General features: G+C 49.8%; 1 protein-coding gene across 1 annotated transcript; it reads left to right on the top strand.

Annotated features, from left to right (window-relative positions):
• Nucleotides 1–3,493: 3,493 nt before the first annotated feature.
• Nucleotides 3,494–12,806, top strand: CINP (cyclin dependent kinase 2 interacting protein; the record flags this gene model as incomplete). Its single annotated transcript, XM_080707233.1, has 6 exons — nt 3,494–3,531; nt 3,627–4,084; nt 6,799–6,967; nt 7,936–8,065; nt 9,665–9,794; nt 12,604–12,806. The coding sequence occupies 6 exons, from the start codon at nt 3,494–3,496 to the stop codon at nt 12,804–12,806; spliced, it is 1,128 nt and encodes a 375-aa protein (XP_080563359.1).
• Between the last annotated feature and the right edge of the window lie 1,766 nt (nt 12,807–14,572).

The following is a 14,572-nucleotide window of genomic DNA, read 5'->3' as shown; positions in this document are numbered from 1 at the left end:
ATGACAGGCAGCCATGACAGGCTTCATGCATACAGCAAACGCTAGGCCCAAGTTTCAGTTTCCCAGGAATACGACTAACAGTTAAGTGTCAGTTTTGGCACCTGGGTCAAGATGAAAAACTCCCAACCAACCTCAGGAAGCACGAACCAAACGGGAGGCACCAAGTATCCTGTCCAGTTGCTCGTGATAACAGCAGCAAAGATTCCTTTTGGTTTAAAGATAACTCCTTTGTAAATCACAGCCCGAGTGACTGAAATGTAAATCACAGCCCACAGGAATGACTGAAATGTATAAAACTGCCTTGGAACAAAGACGCGGGGTGCTTGTCAGGACTCCAGTGCGTTGGAGGACTGGGGCCCAGCTCGAGCCGGCTCCCCAGTGACCCCCCTTCCTGCCTTTGCATTATTGTGTGTTGGCGGTCTCTCTCCCCCTGAGACCCCGGACTTTGAGTATAGCACTATTAATTCTTTTAAATGTTAAATTCTAAGGCAGAATGCACATGGGTTGAAATGGCAAATTTTCTTTCAGGTGAAACTGTCACTTCCCTGCTCCCATCCCTGCTGGCCAGCCAGTTCAAGGCTAACGCCTCAGGAGAGTCTAACCACTCAGGCCATGCTTCCCACCCCACACCCCAGCACACCAAGGCCTGTACGACTTTGCCAAGTCCCTTCCCCATTCCCTCACCTATGCCCTAAAGGACAGTCCTCACCAGGAAGCCTCATAGTACTGAGAAGCCCTGACACTCGGTACCCCCTGCTTTCTCAGAACGCTGAGGGCAGCTGCCTCAAAACACCATCACTTCCTCATGCACCAGAAAAGAGTCATCAGCCCCTTCTATGGATTCTTGCTCGTCTCTGCCTATGCCTTTCTGGGCCTCGCAGTGTTTCCAAAGCACACCAGAAGTTGAATGTGGTGGAGTATACCTACAATCCCAGTACTTGGGAGGCCAAGACAAGAGGATCACAGGTCCAGGCTAGGCTAGCTTCAGCAATTTAACAAAACCCTGAGCAATTTAATGTGACTTTTTTTTTTTGGGGGGGGGGGTCTAGGGATGGAACTCGGGGGATTTGATTTCCGAGCTACACCCCCTGCCCTAGTTTTTTCATTCTTTAATTTGAAACAGGGTCTCACTAGGTTGTGGAGGGCCTCACTAAGTAGCTGAGACTGTCCGTGAACCGCGATCTTCCAGTTTCAGCCTCCCGAATGCTGGGATTACAAGCGTGTGCCACCACCCCCGGCTGGTAAAACTCTTAATTCAAAATAAAAACTAAGCCGTGCCGGGCATGGTGGTGCATGCTTGTAATCCCCGTGCTTAGGAGGCAGAGACAGGAGGATCGCACAGGTTCAAACTCAGCCTCACTGGCTTAAGAGACCCTGTTTCCAAATAAAAAATACATTTAAAAAAATAGGTCTGGGAATGTAGCCCGGAGTTAGAAGGGTTCCATCCCCAGTACCATAAAAATAAAAAAAAATCTAAGCCGTGTGTGGTAGCACATGCCCATAATCTCAGTATTTGGGAGCCCGTAACTCCAGTACTTGGGAGGTGGAGACAGGAGGATCACCGGTTCGAAGCCAGCCTCAGCAATTAAGCGAGGCTTTCAGCAACTAGACCCTGTGTCCAGAGGTAGAATACCCCTGGATTCAATCCCAATCCTAATAAACAAATAGGGCTGGGTTATATAGGTCAAAGGTAGAATGCCCGTGGGCTCAATCCCCAGTCCCAAAAACCAAACACTCAGTAGTATGGTACAATCAATACTCATGTGCTGAATTACTCTTTCTTTCAAAACACTGTTCCAAGCTACTAAGTCATTAGGATATAAAAGGGACTCCAGATAATGGAGGAGAAGCCTCAGTGGAGCCAGGGAGGTGGTCTGCGGAAGGGGCAGTGAGGGTCATTAGTGGAATTCCTACCACTGACTACGTGTCCCTTTGTGAATATACAACGTCAATCTGGGAAGGGGGGAGACGGGGAGGTGGGAGGGCACCGAGTGCCGTGTGCACGACGTCACTGTCAGCACGACTTCCATTATGGGGTGAGACTACAATGCACCAAGAAAAGCATATTATATATAAAAAGAAACACTGCCAGATTCCCCCAAATACAATAGAGGCAAAATTCATTGGAACTCTTTTTTTTTTTTGGGGGGGGGGGCAGTACTGGGGATGGAACCCAGGGGCATTCTACCTCCAAGCTACCCCCGCTCTATTTTTCTTTATTTTGAAAAAGGGTCTCACTAAGTTGCGGAGGGCCAAGTAGCTGGGGCTGGCTGTAAACCTGCAATCCTCCTGCTTCGGCCTCCCAAGTACTGGGATTACAAGTGTGCGTCACCACGCCCAGTTTAACTGCTCACTTCTACCTCAGCAACTCACAGCCACCGAGCTCCCTGTGCGTCTCCATACCCAGAAATCTCTCCGCGCTTGGTGCCCAAGCTTGTTATCACTGTGTGTACAGGCTCCCTGGCCTGTTCCTTGTCTTTCCATGTTCAATCAATTGCTCCACCTGACGTCTGTTTCCTTCCTTTTCCCATTAAGTTACAGTAGCCATATCGTTGCAATTACATAGAGGTTAATACAAAATGAGAACCTCCTCAAACATCAAGTGTAGCTTCTCTAAGAAAAACAAAAAACAAGAGACAAATCCGGTAAGAAGAAAAAACAATGTGGCTACAAAGTAACCCTGTCCAAAGCTACTTGGTAGACAATTCCTGCAGAGGAAATCAATCCTTACTCCATCATGGTTTCCAAGCTAGTCCTGAAAACTTAAGGGGAGCGTCTACTAAACTAGCACTAGGTTCTCAGGTTTGAAAGCTCAGAGGCCATATTAGAGGGCTGGGTCTGTAGGATAAACCACAGAATCCTCAAGACCTGACGCACACTGGCTCCCGAATAACTACCTCCCGAATGAACAAAGGAGGGATGGAAGCCATGCTCCGAAACAAGCAAGGTCAGAGGTGTGTCAACACGATTGTAGCCAGTGTAGTAAAGTTCAAAAAGTCTTACAGCTGAGAGAGCAGGACTCACTGCTGGCCAGACTCAGTATTCCTTCATACATTCTGCCCAGGCCTGGAACCTGGGCTCCAGGATTTCTCAGAACTCCCTTTCTTAAAGATTCTAAGACCCTGTCTGCCAGGAGGCAGTCAACCACGAGTGCAACTCATCACTCCAGTAAAGGAGACAGGAGTGCACCCGGGCTGACGCCCCGCATTCTGCCGACAGGGAAGAAAATCAACACAACAACAACAACAATTCCCATTCTCCGTGGGAAAGAGAGGAAGAACAAAGAGCGGGGGAGAGACACGAGAGCAGGAGAAGTCAGAAGACACACAAGGGTCCGGAGGAGAGCGAGAGCGCAGCGCGCGTGGCGGGATGCCGACAGCCCTTCCCAGATCGAGACGCCTGCGCGGGCGCGGTGCTAACTTTGCCTGCGCGACCCATTTAATCCTCCCAGCACCCGAGGCTCAACTCCGAGCTCCACGTTACTGACGACGAAATGGAGTCTCGAGGTGACGGCTCTCCTCCAGCGGCTCTGTGACCTGACCCGGGCCCCCATTCTGCCCGCGGGGCCACGTAACCAGACCGGGCAGGGGAGCTGCTCATTCACTCGACGACACCGGACACCCCAGAGGGGCCGAGGCCTGCCCGCGGGCGGGGCGGTGGGACGAGCGGGGCGCCGCGCAGGGCGGGCGAGGCCGAGGGAGGGCGCGGGCCCGCGGCGGCGCCGGACTCACCTCCGCGGCGGCCCCTCCGGACGCGTCGGCCCCGCCGGGCCGGGAGGCGGGGAGGGACTCCGGCCGCGGGGGCTGCCGGGAGCCCGTTCCCAGGGCGACGGGGGCGGGCCGGAGCGCCGCCAGGGCCGGCGGATGTGACGTGACTTCCGGCGGTGGGCGGGGCCGCGCCTCCTTCCGGGGATACCTGCGGCGGGATGGCAGGTGCGCGCGGGCCGGCGGCGCGGGGTTGGCTGCCCCGCGGGGCGGGCCGGGCCAGGCGCGGGGGCGTCCGGGAGTAGATGGGGCGTCGCCCCCGGCCCGCGCGGGCTCCGCGGCCGGCCCGGACGCCAGTTTTGCCCAGCCTGCCTTTTCACGTGTGCAGTGACAGCCGCACGGGGTGGTGTACGCAGAGGAGCGCTGGCCTATCGGACGCTCAGGTTGCAGATGTCGCTTTGTGAGTTAGCGTTAGCGGAGGGACGGAACGTCACCTCGCCTGCCCAACCCTGGAGCGGAGTTAGCAGCGCGGTGTCCGGCTTGTAACACTGCCAGCGGTGCTCGCTGTGCGCCGGGTAGTGTGGATCGTCTCATTGGGGCCTCACAGTGATCATGTGAAGTAACAGCCCACCTCGGAGTGGGGGAGCCTTGGCTGGGGCGAGATGAATTACGTTGACATGCTCGGGCCTGGTGGCGCACGCTTGTCACCCCAGTACTTGGGAGGCCGAGACGCGAAGGATCGCAGGTTCGCACCAGCCTCAGCTAGCTATGAGGCCTTCTGCAACTAAGTGAGACCCTGTTTCCAAATAAAATATAAAAAAAAAATAGGTCTGGGAGTATATCTCAGAGGTAGAAGGCTTCCATCCCCAGTACCACCAAAAAAATAAATTAATTTTAAAAGAGCTGAGGAAGCCAGGCGTGGTGGCGCATGCTTGTAATCCCAGTACTTGGAAGATTGAGACAGGAGGATCCGTGTTCGAGGCCAGCCTCAGCTACTTCGTGAGCCATCCCGCAACTTAGTGAGACCCTGTTTCAAAATAAAGAATAAAAAATAGGGCTAGGGATGTAGCTCGGAGGTAAAAATGCCCCTGGGTTCCATCCCCAGTACCGGAAAAAAAAAAAAAAAAAAAAGGCTGGGGATGCAACTCAGAGGTGGAATGCCCCTGGGTTCCATCCCCAGTACCCTCCAGACAAAACACAAGAGAGTGAATGAAAAGTCAATACATTCAAAAGCAGAGCCCACAGGATACCAGGTGAGTGAGGACACAGGACAAGAAGATTCCAAGGCAAGGTCAGAGCAGGATGGAGCTGGTGGCGAGGCGCAGGGAGCAGGTGGGAGAAGGGCCAGGGGGCTGGGGTGGTAGAGGCCCATGGGGTCTCAGGTAGTAAATGATGCTATCTATGTGCCTACCACTCACAGCTGGACATATGTTGTCTACTCTCACTAGCTTGAGGAAGGAAGGAGCTTTTCAGCAGAGAACCACACGTGCAAACGCCCTTTCAAAAGCTGTCTATAGTTCACTGTACCTGGAGAGCAGGGACTGCAGATGAGTATTAATAATATGAATGTTGAAGCTGGGCGTGGTGGCGCACGCTTGTAATCCCCACGCTTGGGAGGCTGAGACAGGAGGATAGCACAGGTTTGAAGCCAGCCTCAGCTACTTAGGCTCTCAGCAACTTAGTGAAACCCTGTTTCCAAATAAAATATAAAATAGGTCTGAGAGTATAGCCCGGAGGTAGAAAGCCTCTGGGTTCTACCCCCAGTACCACCAAAATAAATAAATAAATAAATAAATAAATAAATAAATAAATAAGTGTTGAGAGCCAGGCATGGTGGCGCACACTTGTAATCCCAGCATTTGTGAGGCTGAGACCGGAGGATTGCAGGTTCGAAGCCAGCTTCAGCTACTTAGTGAGACCCTTTGCAACTCAGTGAGACACTGAGTCAAAATAAAGAATAAAAAAGGAGCTGGGGGTGTAGCTCCGAGGTACAGTGCCCCTGGGCTCCATCCCCAGTACTGCAGAAAAAAAAAAAAATAGGGCTGTAGCTGTAGCTGTAGCTCAGAGGTAGAAAGTAGAATGTCCCTGGTTCAACTTCTAGTACTGCAAAAAAAAAAAAAAAGTGTTGAGAGCCAGGCACAGTGGCACATGCCTGTAATGCCAGGACTTGGGAGGCTGAGACAGACATGCAAGATGACATCACCACCACCTCTCGTGTCCCCCCTTGGGATCCTGGAATGATGAGCTCACATGAGCCACAAGGCTCGGGTAAACTGAAGGTATCGAGGTACCTGAGGAAAGACAGAGTACTAAGGAGTCAGGGCTAAATGATTTTTAGAATGGTGATTCCTGCATGGTTCTGGTACCTTATTTCCAGCCATTGAAAATGAACAGAGTAGCCAGGCCTAGTGCTATACACCTGTTATCCCAGACCTGGGGAGGCTGCAGTATGAAGCTCACAAGTTTGAGTCCAGCCTCAGCAATTTAGCGAGACTTTATTTCAAATTAAAAAAGCCAGGTGTGGCAGTACACACTTGTAATCCTTGTAATCCCAGCATTCGGGAGGCTGAGCCAGGAAGATCATGATTCGCGGCCAGCCTCAGCTACTTAGGCCTCTGCATCTCAGTGAGACCCTGTTTCCAAATAAAGACTAAAAAATAGGGCTGGGGTGTAGCTCGGAGGTAGAATGCCCCTGGGTTCTATCCTCAGTACTGCTAAATAAATAAATAAATATAAAAAAGGACTGGGGATGTAGCCCAGTGATAGAGCATCCTTGGATTCAATCTCCAGTACTAAAAAAAAAAAAAAAAAAAAAAAAAAGAAGGTAGGGGAAGAAAAAAAACAGTGGTTGAAGTCAAAACTCTGGGGCCATTCAGCTGGGAAGGATTCAGCTATATTTGGTGAGTCTTAAACGTTTATTGTTTTGTCTTATTACAGGAACTTTCATGCTTATCCAACCCTCTTAGTTTCTGTGACATTTATTTGTCCGGTTAATGTGGTGTTTCCAGTTGTTGGACTGTTCAAAGTTAAAAGAACATGCACCCTCCAGCCATGATCATGTGTCCCATAATAACTGCCGCTTTCTCCCTCCCAGCAACGACTCTTGGACCTGCAACACCCAGAAAGCCTGTCTTATCTGTCAGTGCAAGAAAAATTAAGGATAATGCGGCCGACTGGCATAATTTAATCCTGAAATGGGAAGCCCTCAGTGATGCGGGTTTTACCACTGCAAGCAGCATTGCCAACCTGAAAATCAGCTTGCTGTGAGTACAGCTAGGGCCGCGTGTTCTGAGTCCCACTCTTCATGATCAGACAGTCATGGGAGTCTTTTAGGGTCAGAAGTTATCATGATGAATCAATTTATCCAGGCATGGTGACACACAATTGTAATCCCAGTACTTGGGAGGCTGAGACAGGAGGATTCCAGGTTCTCGGCCAGCCTCAGCAACATAGTGAGGCCCTCCACAACTTATGGAGACCCTGTTTCAAAAATAAAAGATAAATTGGGGCTCAATGTATCCCAGAGGTAGAATGGCTCTGGGTTTAATCTCCAGTACCACAAAAATTAAAAATAAAAAAAAAGCTGGAGGTATAGCTCAGAGGCAAAATATCTCTGAGTATTTTAAGTAAAATACCTTGAAATAGGTTCAATCCCCAGTGTAAAAAAAAATTGTGCAAATTATTTATTTATTTATTTATTTATTTATTTATTTGTTTTTGCAGTACTGGGGATTGAACCCAGGGGCATTCTACCTCTAAGCTAGACCCACACCCCTATTTTCTTTTTTTCTTTTTTTTTTTGCAGTACTGGGGGTGGAACGCAGGGGGGGTTCTACCTCTGAGCGACACTCCCAGCCCTATTTTTTATTCTTTATTTTGAAACAGGGTCTCACTAAGTTGCAGAGGGCCTCACTAAGTAGCTGAGGCTGGCCACAAACCTGTGATCCTTCTGTCTCGTCCTCCCAAGAACTGGGATCACAAGCGGGCGCCACCACGCCTGGCTCCCTCCGCTCTTTTTAATTTTTATTTTGAAACAGCACCTCCCTAAGTTGCTGAGGCTGACCAGGAACCTGCCATTGCGATCCTCCTGTCTCAGCCTCCTAAGTGCTGAAATTACAGGTTTTGCACCATTATGCCAGCTAAGCCAGCGAGTGAGTTTTCTAGGATTAATGATAAGATGAGGCGCGCTTACTGAGTGTAGTGTGTACCCATTATTTTCTCTTTTGTCCAGGAGTAAAGACAAGATAGAATTAGGTAGCAGCGGCCCAGCTTCCGATGGAGATGAAGAACAGACACATCTGGAGTATGATAAGGACCTCGAGACTCTGTGTGAGGAGCTGCAGGCCACCCTGGATGGCTTGGTAAGACCTCGCTGTGCGGCCACCCCGTCGCTGTCACTGCGCCCGACGGACCTACTGGGCGTAGCTTAGCCATTGGTGGTACTCAGTACGGTCCAGCCCTCTCCTTCCCAGCGCCTCCCGCGGTCTCCTCTTCTTCCCATCCCGCAAGCTCCATGCTCCCAAGACTTGGCTTTGGAGAGTCTTTAATAAATTTGGCCTTGGAGAATTGATGCCCTTTCCCTAAGCTGGACTTACTTTGTGCAGTGCGGTGTGTTAGCCATGGAGATGCTACCGAGGCCGCAGCGTAGGTGTGGGCTGCTCACAGGCCACTGGCTCGGGGCAGCACGCATGTCTGTGATTGTCCCTGTTGACGTTCGAGTTGCAGATTGGACCCTGGACCCTCTAGCACAAGGTCAGGCCTCCAGAACTTCCTTGCTCTTCTGACCTTTGTACGTTTGTCTTAGAGGCCAGGAGCTGCTACAGGATGCAGAGGAGAGAGCGCAGGACTGCGTGTTGAAAGGCTTGTGCCAGCCGGAAGTGGTGGCGCACGCTTGTAATCCCAGTATGTGGAAGGTGGAGACAGGAGGATCGCAGGTTCACAGCCAACCTCCTCAACGTAGGGAGGCTCTCAACAACCTAGCGAGATGCTGTTTCCAAATAAAAAATAAAATAGGGCTGGGTGTGTAGCTCTGAGGTGAGATGCCCCTGGGTTCAATCCCCAGCACCACACACAAAAAAGTAATTGATTAAATAAAAATAAAACGGAGCTGGGGTGTAGCTCAGGGGTAGAATCCCGCTCCCCTGCCAGGTTCTGTTTCTATTACCAAAGAGGGAAAGGAGAGAAGGCACGAGCAGGGCTCCCATGATGCCTTGCCTCCTCTCCTTCACCCCACGGAAGCACCAGGAGCCGCCACCTGTTGTCCAGCACACGGGAGGCTGAGACAGAGCATCACAGGGCAGGGCCAGCCTCAGGAACTTAGCAAGACCCTGTTTCCAAATAAAAAATAAAATGGGGCTGAGGTGTGGCTCAGAACTAGCATGGCTCTGGGTTCAATCCCCAGCACCACAAAATCATAATAATTAAAAATGAATAAATAATAAGAATTAATAGAGCTGGGGGTCTAACTTGGAGGTAAAAGGCCCCTGAGTTCAGTCCTCAGCCACAAAAACAGAAGGCCTCAAGAGCCAGCCCTGGGCCTCCTCCTTCAGCCTTGGGCGTTGAACCCCTGGGGCCAGTTGGAAGTCTTAGGGACATAGGACTCAGCCAGGTCTCTCTTCTATGAGACAGGAAAGTCAGGGCTTACTCCTGAAGCAATCCAGATTAATCTTAGAGTTACTAAACTTGAGACTGGATATATATATATATATATATTTTTTTTTTTTTTGGTGGTACTGGGGTTCCTGGAAGCCCTTCTACCTCCCGACTACACTCCCAGACCTATTTTTATACTTCTCTAATTTGGAAACAGGGTCTCTTAAGCCAGCCCAGCTGGCTTCGAACCTGCGTGATCCTCCTGTCTCTGCCTCCCAAGCGCGGGGATTACAAGTGTGCGCCACCACGCCCTGCGAGACTGGATATTTCAAATAATATTCTCATATTCCAAATTAATATCTTTTCAGACCAAAATTCAGGTGAAGATGGAAAAGCTGTCTTCCACTACCAAGGGAGTCTGTGAGTTAGAAAGTTACCATCACGGAGAGGAGAGCAAACGGCCTCTGCTGTTCCACACCTGGCCGACGACGCATTTCTGTAAGTGTCTTTCGGAGCTGGTTTCAGGACGATGTGGGTTAGGGGAGCATTTAGTGTCATGTAGGCAGAGACGGGACATCCCGGAACGGACATTTCCTCTCAACCCTGACTAATCAGCAGACGTAACAGATACCATGGAGCCGCTGCACTGTGTGGTCCTTGAAACCCAGTAGAGAGAGCAGATGCAGAAACCCCTAGCTCACGCGAACTAAGGAAGAAAGTGTTTCATTTGGATTTCTTTTAGCTTAAAAATAAATGGAGCTAGGCCGGGCATGGTAGTGCACGCTTGTAATCCCCGCTCTTGGGAGGCTGAGACAGGAGGATCGCGCAGGTTCAAAACCGGCCTCAGCTACTTAGTGAGACCCTGTTTCCAAATAAAATATAAATAGGTCTGGGAGTGTAGCCCGGAGGTAGAAAGCCTCTGGGTTCCACCCCAGTACCACCAAAATGAATAAACAAACAAACAAACAAACAAACAAATAAATGGAGCTGTGTATGTGATGGCACATGCCTGTAATCCCAGTACTTGCAAGGCTGAGACAGGAGGATCATAGGTTTGAGGCCAGACTCTGCAATTTAGCGAGATCCTGTTTCAAAATAAAAAATAAAGCTGGGCATGGTGGCACACGCTTGTAATCCCCGCACTTGGGAGGCTGAGACAGGAGGATCGCGCAGATTTGAAGCCAGCCTCAGCTACTTAGTGAGGCTCTCAGCAACTTAGTGAGACCCTGTTTCCAAATATAGTATAAAAATAGGTCTGGAGTATAGCCCAGACATAGAAAGCCTCTGAGTTCCACCCCCAGTACCACAAAAATAAATAAATAAATAAAAAATAAAGAGCCAGATGTGGTGGCGCACACTTGTAATCCCCACGCTTGGGAGGCAGAGAAAGGAGGATCGCGCAGGTTCAAAGCCAGCTTCACTGGCTTAACAGACCCTTTTTCCAAATAAAAATATAAAAATAGGTCTGGGAGTATATTCCGGAGGTAGAAGGGTTTCCAGGAACCCCAGTACCACCAAAAAAAAAAAAAAAAAAAAAGGAAAGAAAAATGAGCCGGGCGTGGTGGCACTCACTTGTAATCCCCGCGCTTGGGAGGCGGAGACAGGAGGATCACACAGGTTCGAAGCCAGCCTTGCTAGCTTAAGAGACCCTGTTTCCAAATAAAAATATAAAATAGGTTTGGGAGTGTAGCCCGAGGTAGAAGGGTTTCCAGGAACCCCAGTACCACAAAAAGAAAGGAAGGAAGGAAGAAAGAAAGAAAGAAAGAAAGAAAGAAGAAATTCATTACTTAACATCTTTAAGGTAGCCAGGCGTGGTGATGCACGCTTGTAATTCCAGTACTCGGGAGGCTAAGACGGGAGGATCACGGTTCACAGACAGCCTCAGCTACTTAGTGACACCCTGTTTCAAATTAAAGAATAAAAAATAGAGCAGAGTGTGTAACTTGGAGGTTGAATGCCCCTGAGTTCCATCCTCAGACCTGCCAAAAAAAAAAAAAATAGGGCAGGGGACCCTGGCGTGGTGGCGCACGCTTGTAATCCCAACATTCAGGAGGCTGAGACTGGAGGATCGCAGTTTGCGGACAGCCTCAGCTACGTAGTGAAACCCTCTGCAACTCAGTGAGACCTGGTTTCAAAATAAAGAATAAAAAATAGGGCAGGGGTGTAGCTGGGAGGTTGAATGCTCCTGGGTTCCATCCCCAGACCCACAAAAAAAAAAAAAAAAATAGGGCAGGTAGGGGTTGTAGCTCAGAGGTAGAATGCCCCCCTGGGTTCTATCCCCAGTACTGAGAAAAAAAAAAAAAGATTTTTAAGGTACCTCTTAAAGGATTACTCTTAGCTGGGCCCAGTGGTGCACACCTATAATTCCAATACTTGAGAGGCTGAGGTAGGAAGATCTCAGGTTCAAAGCCAGTTCAGCAATTTATCAACACCCTCAACAACTTAGCAAGATCCTGTTTCCTTTTTGTTTTTTTTTTTTTCCAGAACTAGGCCCAGCCAGGCGTGGTGGCGTAAGCTTGTAATCCCAGCATGTGGGATGCTGAGACCAGAGGATCGCGGTTTGCGGACAGCCTCAGCTACTTAGTGAGGCCCTTTGCAACTCAGTGAGACCTGGTTTCAAAATAAAGAATAAAATATAGGGCAGGGGGTGTAGCTCAGAGGTCAAGTGCCCCTGGGTTCCATCCTCAGACCCACAAAAAAAATAAAATAAAGAACTAGGCCTATTTTTTATTCTTTATTTTGAAACAGGGTCTCACTGAGTTGCAGAGGGCCTCACTAAGTAGCTGAGGCTGGCCTTCAATCTGTGATCCTCCTGTCTCAGCCTCCCAAAGTACTGGGATTACAAGCATGCACCACCATGCCTGGCTGCAAGACCCTCTTTTAACATAAAAAATAAAATAGGGCTAGGGGTATAGCTCAGAGGTAGAATGTTACCAGGTTCAATCCCCAGTTCTACCCAAAAAGAAAAAGAAAAAAAAAGTTACTTATAGCTTTATTAATTCCAAAGAAAAACTAGGGTATTTGATCTTCATTTGAGACTTGGTTTTTTAAAGGGAGAAAAGGGCAGAATCCCAGGGTGTAACGTGGTCATTGACATCTTGTCAGCCGAGGCCGCTCTTCTGGCCATAGCCTCGCGGGCCCCGGGAGCTGCGCAGAAAGCCCGTTCCTTTGGATTTCAGGCCTCTTTCCAGCGTTGAGCAGCGCTCTGGCGACTGGGGTGAGGCACGGCCCGGGCCCCCTGGCCCCAGTGCTGCTCTTGGTTCTGGCATTAACCAGGGCTCTGACGGGCAACCGGCCTCTGTTTCAGACCAGGTTTCCCGCCGGCTGTCTGACATGTACCGGGAGGAGCTGCTCCTGAAGCGCACGGTGGGCGCAGAGCTGGCTCACACGGCCAGCCGCGACCTCGCCCTGACCTACCTGTCGCTGTGGCTGCACCAGCCCTACGTGGACAACGACAGCAGACTGCACCTGGAGAGCATGCTGCTGGAGACGGGGCACCGGGCTCTGTGACCTGCCCCCCCACCCCGAGCCCGGCAGGTGGAGACGGGGCACCGGGCTCTGTGACCCGCCCCCCCCTGAGCCCGGCAGGTGGAGACGGAGCTCTGTGGCCGGCCCCGCCCTGAGCCCGGCAGGCTCCTGGGTACGATCAGCTGCAGCCCTCCACTCGCGCACCACTCCCAGGTCCTCCCGGATCATTTTACCAGCCAGCTGTGCCCGCTGCACACCATTCCCGAGCACCTCAGAGCAGTAAACGAGTTCTCTTTCTGTTGAAAAGTCTCTTTCATGTTTTTACTTTATACCTATCTATGGTCACATTTTTATGAGAATATTTTCTGTATTTATAACTAATGTTTAAGATCTCGTAGAAGACCGACATAGTGGCACATGCTTGTAATCCCAGCATTCAGGAGGCTGAGACCTGAGAATCTCGGTAAGTGGCCAGCCTCAGCTACTTAGACTGTTTGCAACTCAGTGAGACCCTGTTTCAAAATAAAGGATAAAAGCCGGGCGTGGTAGCACACTTGTAATCCCAACATTCAGAAGGCTGACCAGAGGATCACGGTTCACGAACAGCCTCTGCTACTTAGTGAAGCTTTCTGCAACGTAGTGAGACCCTGTTTCAAAATAAAGAATCAAAAATAAGGTAGAGGGTGTAGTTCGGAGGTAGAATGCCCCAGGGTTTCATCCCCAGTACTGCAAAAAAAGAAAAAGGAGAGAGGGAGGGAGGGAGGGAGGGAAAACGCTGCTACTGCTTGCATGCCAAAGGTATGAAAAGCCAGTAAAGAGTTCTCTGATCCCGGCAGGCGCGGTGGTACACACTTGTATCGCAGCATTCGGGAGGCCGTGACAGGAGGATGGAGGTTTGAGGACAGCCTCAGCAGGCAGTGAGACACTGTTTCAAAATAAAGAATAAAAATAGGGCTGGTGGTGTGACTTGGAGGTAGAATGCCCGGGGATTCCATCCTCAGTACCGCAGTACCCACAAGGAAAAAAAAGTTACCTGGTCCCAACATCTTGTATTCCACAGGACCAGATATATTGCGATCTTAAATATATTTTTTGTGGTACCATGCCCAGCTTAAATACTTTTTTACTTATGCCATTTTAAACTTTTTTACATTTGGCTATTAATATACTTACTTAAGCTTATCGAAACTTTTATCTTTCATTCACCAAATAAGGACTTACCTGTGCAGACTTTATAACCAGGAAAACCTCAAAAAGTATTCTGCCAGGCATGGTGGCTCACGCTTATAATCCCAGTACTTGGGGGCTGACACCAGAGGATCATGCAAGTTTGAAGGCAGCTTCAGCTACTTAGATCCTGTTTCCAAATAAAATATAAAATAAGTCGGGGGTAGCCAGGCGTGGTGGCACATCCCAGCATTTGGGAGGCTGAGACCAGAGGATCGTGTTTCCTGGACAGCGTCAGCTACTTAGTGAGGCCCTCCGCAACTTAGTGTGACCCTGTTTCAAAATAAAGAATAAAAAATAGGGCAGGGGGTGTAGCTCAGAGGTAGAATGCCCCCGGGTTCCATCCCCAGACCTGAAAAAAAAAAGGTGGGGGGTGTATCCTAGAGGTAGAAGGACCCTGGGTTCCATCCCTAGTACTACTAAAAATAAATAAATATAATAATAAATAAATAAATAATATTCTTTCTCCAGGGGCATTTCACCCCCAGCCCTTTTGACATTTTGAAGTAGTCTCACTAAATTTGATGTGCTGATGCGGGGCGTGGTGGCGCACACTTGTAATCCCCGCACTTAGAAGGCTG

The sequence above is a fragment of the Muscardinus avellanarius genome, assembly GCF_963383645.1.
Source record: "Muscardinus avellanarius genome assembly, chromosome: 12".
NCBI classification, from domain to species: Eukaryota; Metazoa; Chordata; class Mammalia; order Rodentia; family Gliridae; genus Muscardinus; species Muscardinus avellanarius.
Note: the sequence above shows the minus strand (reverse complement) of the source record. Positions and strands in the feature narration are given on the sequence as shown.